The following is a 5,973-nucleotide window of genomic DNA, read 5'->3' as shown; positions in this document are numbered from 1 at the left end:
ATGTACCAGCTATTTCTAGAATGCTCACTCAAAAACAATGTGAACGCCAAGACAAACAGACCAAAAACAATGTAAAGCAAGACGCGCTTAATGCTCTGTCCAGAACTTGAGTTTCCATTATCTCTTCATTCTCCATTATTAACTTTAGTTTATTTCTAAAAGGAAAAAAAAAAAAAAGGGTTCTTTGAATATCAAATTTTGAAATGGACAGCTGAATCCTCATCTTTCCCTTGTTTTCTTCTATGTTTCCAAGCATCTGTTTTGTTCTTTTGCTTTGTGATCATGTATATCAATATATTTAGAAGCAATTGCACCCACAAAAATTAAAAGAAATTTTTGTTAAAAAATAAATTTATTTATTTATTATTTATAATTATATTTATTTAATATTCATGAATAAATTTAACTAATTTAACCGATTCAAACATAAATCAATCTTGAACATTTTATTATTTAAATAAATTAAACTCTAGCATGATATATAATTTTTTTATTAAACACGAATTATAAATAAAAAAATAACATATTTAAAATTTATAAATATATTAAAATTTTTATTAAAATAATATAAAAATAAAAAAATAAAATTTAAAAATGGGTGAATGAATTGAATCAAAGAAATTCAGTTTAATAAATTTTTTAATAAAATCAACTTAAATGTAGATCATATTTTAAAATTCATAATATTATATATTATAAAAAAAATCAAACATAATCAGATTCGATTCAAACGTTATCACCCCCTCAATAAAAAAATATTTTTGGACTAAAATGATAACTACAAAAAGAAAAAGAAGAAACATGGACTATATTTTTTTTTTTTTGGACCAAACTGAGAAAAAGGTAAGTTTTGGGCCCATTCCGAATCAGGTTCAGACCCCTGGGCGCATTCGATTCGAACGAAAAGAAAGTAAGCAAACAGTGTTTTGCAGTATCTGCATATTGGACTTCCCTTTGAGTGGAAAATGAAGGCAGGCGAGAAAAATTGCACAAAAATGGCGTCGCTTCTTATACTAATTTTGCTGTTACCTCGGCTTCCTTTATTCTCCGTTGCTTACAGGCCAGGTGACATCGTTTCTATGAGCAAGATGGGCCAATACCACTCTGTCAGTTCTCTTTTCTTTTCCTTTTTTTAAGTTTTAATCTCTTATTGCGATTGAGATCTTTGAATTTTGTTGATTTCAGTCGAGAACTGTTTGGCATGACGTGATTGGTAAACATTGTCCCATCTTTGCCGTTAATCGGGAGGTATTATTATTATTATTATTTGTTTGTTTTTCAAAATTTTTTATATATATATAAAAAATAAATTTTGCAGGTTTTAATTCCTATAGCTAAGCCGACTGATTACACGGGCGCTGATCCCTACAAAATGTAAGAATTTGTTGAAATTATTATTAGGGTTTTTAATTTAACCTCTTTTTTTTTTTTAATTTGTTGCAATTGTTATGCTTTGGCTCCTTAGATAGCAAAATGAAGAAAAAAGTGAAAGAAATGAACTGTTTTCGAGTCCAAAACTGTTGTTTAATTCAGTTTTTTGAATAATCGTTTTGCGAACTGTGGATAATGAGAATGAGATTTATGTTCAAGTTTGTCTAAACAAACCCTCTTTTGCTTCTGCATAAGATCACAAATGCATTAGTAATTCATATGTTTATAATGTTTGACTTACATGTAGATCGTTCCAAGTTGGGAAGGAGAAGTTTCTTGTTCCATGGCTTTTTCTGATAAATCGTAAGAGTTCTGAAGTTCCAATGATTGACATGAATTTGGTAAGATATATTTGTTGTTTTTACCACTTTGCTTTTGGAAATTGTAACTTCGTATAAAAAACATGTTGCTTGAGAATATTTCTGGCTATTATGCATGATATGACTCGCTTCTTGTGGTTTTCTGCTTCTATGTCATTCAGAGGTACTCAGGGGGTGATTTGCTTGGTGTCATTGCTAAAATTGTGGATATGCCTCATCACTGTATGTAATGCTATCTTCCTTTATGTTTCAGTGTACTACTAGTTTGCTAAGAAATAGAGATATGCCTAATCATCTTGAAGATATTCTATTCTAATCATCTTGAAGATATTCTATTCTAATCATCTTGAAGATATTCTAAATTTGTTTAATATGATTCTCTTGGGTATCTACAGAACTTGATATGATCGTTCAAAATAGTTTAGATGGTTTCTACTTGTTACAAGTGGCATACATTTGTTTCATTCTATCAAGGAATAAGAGGGTAATTGTCCAAGACTATCTCTAGAAACATAGGGCATAGTATAGTCTTTGTACTTTTTTTTCTTTTCGTTTATGCTCCATTGGAAGTAAGAGCTTCTTCAGAAATTATAACAGTCTACAACATTTTTAGAGAATTTGTGGTCAAATTTTTTCTTGGATCAGGAGAGATGGGAGGATTATTGCTTTGAAAATAGATTCACAGCTTTGTTGGGCTGTGTGATTGCATATCGGTTGATTTTGAACAAAGGATTTTTCATATTCATTAGTTTCATAATAGCATATCCACTGCTTCAAACAGAACAGTTCATTTATTTCTTTTCCAGTGAGTTGATTGAAAACTCTTAATTATTTTTTTCATCAACAGATGTTGAAATTCATCCAAATATTCATAAACATTTCTGGGATCCTCAACATTGGCCAAAACATGTGCTTGTTAGATACACCTGGTCAGTATGTTTGTTTGTGTTGAAATCTGTCTCTTTTTTTTTTTTTTTTCTTTTTTTGTTAGGCTGGTTTTAGATTTAGTCTGCTTTTAAGTTTTCAGAAAATGATGCTTTGAAAATGATAATATGATTTAAAGCAAAGGAGAGGTAAGTGCTAACAATACCTAACTTAAAGTCTGAAAATGGTACTCCAACATTTAAATGTTGGAAGTACTAAGTTGTTTTTGCTGAATTTTGGGCTGTCATTATTCTATATTGCGCATGGGAAGCTACAACTGCACCTGCTTCTCTAATGTATTTGTTTAATTGTTTACATGTTACTCAAAAGTTTTCTTTAGAACACTATACTTGGTACATCTTGGAATTACCAGAACAAGTAAATATTTAGGATGTAAGATAAACTTTATTTTTTTCTTAATTTTAAGCTTCCATTGTTTGTTATGAAGTGTGACTTGGTTGTGATGGTTATATGACAGGGAGGAGCAGTCAGAGATAGACGTGACATCTGGATTTTATGTTCTGTTCGGATCAGGTAAAAAGTTAATACTTGATTTAAGATAGTGGATCTGTTTATTATGCTCTGTACTGGTTGTACGTTTTAGATGCTGAAACTGAAAATGATCTGTAACAATCATGAAAATTATCTAAAAATGCTAAAACAGCCATAAGTTCTAATCTTTTTCTTGATAGGTGTCCTCATTCTCATAGTCTGGGCATAGAAAGTTATTGCCAAAGCTAGCAGGAACACTCATCATTACATATGTTTTATTAGTGTATGTGAGAACTTTTTTTTTTTCTGTTAAAACTAAGGGTATTAGTCTCGGGTGTATGTGTCATGGGGCTGGGACTTATGCCGACGCTCCGTGCAGCCCGTGCAGCCTTTGATATATGCGCTCACCCTCTGCAAGAAATATCATGATCTTAATAGTAGGGAATCAGTTAATTCTTGAAGAATGTCACCTTGCTGAGGGGAAACCTATGTTAATCTTTTTTGTCAAGCCATGCAAATTTTAGATTTGAATGATATATAACAAATGCCTGATGAATGTGAGAGATTATTTACACTATTGACACTAATTTCATTTGTGTGATGAACAACAGGGCTGATGCTTTCTTTTATTCTCTCAATCTATATCTTGCAGTCATCAAAGGACAAATTAGCAAGGTAACATTTTATCCCATATGTTTCCAATCGGGATGGTCTGGTTCTTAATATTTATGTCTTTGTCTCTCTTACTTTTGCTTTTTCATTTTACCAGGTTTGTAAGGGAGACTGTTGCAGAAAGCAGTCCTGCCGGCGTCGCAGTTGCAAAGGTTGAGTGATGGAACCTTCAAAATGCAGCATTGCATGCGTGAATCCTTCATTTTGAGAAAAAAAAAGTATTAATTTGGGGATGTGAAATATAAATCCTTCATTTTGAATCTACATTTAGCATTAACCATTGAGTCTCAGCGGTCCAAGCTCTGATCATCTGATCTATGGCAGTCTAAAACATGCTTGTCAACATGATACAAACATCACATGAAAATAGGACACGAAAGTAATATTATTTAAAATTTTAAAAATAACTATAGATATAACAAAATTAAAAATATATATTTTATATTTTTGTATTAATATGAATTGTGACATGTGATTTTTATGTAAGACATGATATAAATACATAAATTTTAATATTTCACACATATCACATGTAGAAAGAGTATTAGGCTTTGCTTTGGCTGTCTCTTTTATGAACGAACCCTGATTAACCAAGTGCAGTAGCCTTAAAAACCAACTAGTTCACGATAAGTTCAGCTGTCCCTTAACTAGTTCACAATAAGGCAACTTAAGCCCTACATCAACATCCGCATGGATGATTCTTGATATCCAAGCATCGTTCTTCAAGTATTTTGGACCTCCAAATTCATTGGAAAATCAAATATGATTATTGGTAATGTGAGTGAAGAGATTATTACAATTCGAAATGAAAATTTAAATGTTTTTCAAAATTAAAATAAAAAAATCTAAATAGATTTGTTTGTGTTGAGCTAAGTATCAGAGGCAAAACTTTGAAATTACAATAGAGGAGAAAAGAGAACGGTTAATAATAAAGATTGGGAGTGGTTTCAATGTTTGTATTTCGATATTTAAATCAATGATTAGTCTAGGAAATAAATAAGAAAAAAAAAAGCAAGAAATATAAAAAAGGTAATATAGTTGAAAGTTACTTAGGATGATATTATTTATACATGTAAGGTAAGAGTTTTAACTGCTCAGAGATCAATCCTAAAGATTAGAGATAACTTGATAGGCTTGTGCTGACCTGACAATTTATTCTCTATTCATGATATAACAAGTCAACAATTACAAGGTCCAACATATGTACTTGATCAGATGAACAACTTACATAGAATTGTAATCTCAAGTCAGCCTGATATGTCAATTGGACAAAAAAATTCAAAATATCCATAATCATTTACTAACTTATACTAATAAAAAAATTTATGTTATCTTTTGGATCTAAAAATACTCTTAACAATATCATTGCTCATTGAATAATCCATAAACACCTCTAATTTTAATAAAAGATTCATGCATTCTACAAGTGTGAAAGCCCACCAAAAAAAGAGAGGTGAAAGGTTTATCATGTGAAGACCATTTGCAGAACATATGACCATGGTTAATTCATCATGCTAAATTAAATAAGTTTCTCAAGTACTTTAAAATTAGTTTTTATTATCTTCAAATTGCTTGAAGTGTCAAAATGTCTAATTATCTCATTTTGCATAGTATTTCCCAATAACATATATATATATTTATTTATTTATTTATTTATAGAGGGATAGAGAGATATGATAATTAAACTGAGCAGATTATAGATAGGAGTATAGGATTGATGAGATTCTAATTTATCAAATGATGAGATAACATAAATTATAAATGGAGTCTAAGTAGCCAACGGTTGGAGGCTATAGTGCTATACATCGGCAAAAGTCATGATCATGCTCTTAAAGATACATATCCAATACCTTTGAAAAAGAAGAAAAAAAAAATGACTTGTCCCATGCAATCCAACAAATAATCAACTATGGCATCAGTCATCTTGATTTGTCTGGAGTGTTTAATTTTTAATAACCAATAATTAATTTTAACTCATCATGTTAATGATTTAAATTTGAAATCTTCGTCAACCTGTTAAATTTCAAGATTTAAATTCTCAAAATTTTCAAACTTTGATAATTTTAAGATTCGAATGTACTCTCAAAACTTTTAGATTAAACTAAATTTCACGATTAATAACTTTCGAAGCTTT

At 30.3% G+C, this 5,973-nt stretch overlaps 1 protein-coding gene across 1 annotated transcript; it reads left to right on the top strand.

Annotated features, from left to right (window-relative positions):
• The first annotated feature begins 837 nt into the window (after nucleotides 1–837).
• LOC111307624 (uncharacterized) lies at nucleotides 838–4,183 on the top strand. Its single transcript, XM_089751892.1, has 9 exons — nucleotides 838–1,106; nucleotides 1,186–1,248; nucleotides 1,319–1,374; nucleotides 1,679–1,772; nucleotides 1,913–1,973; nucleotides 2,599–2,680; nucleotides 3,154–3,209; nucleotides 3,779–3,842; nucleotides 3,937–4,183. Exons 1-9 carry the CDS (start codon nucleotides 966–968, stop codon nucleotides 3,998–4,000), a joined length of 681 nt encoding a protein of 226 aa, XP_089608018.1. The 5' UTR covers nucleotides 838–965; the 3' UTR covers nucleotides 4,001–4,183.
• Nucleotides 4,184–5,973: the final 1,790 nt, after the last annotated feature.

This window comes from Durio zibethinus, chromosome 22 (assembly GCF_047325235.1).
Source record: "Durio zibethinus cultivar Kanyao isolate XHJ-2024 chromosome 22, ASM4732523v1, whole genome shotgun sequence".
NCBI classification, from domain to species: Eukaryota; Viridiplantae; Streptophyta; class Magnoliopsida; order Malvales; family Malvaceae; genus Durio; species Durio zibethinus.
Note: the sequence above shows the minus strand (reverse complement) of the source record. Positions and strands in the feature narration are given on the sequence as shown.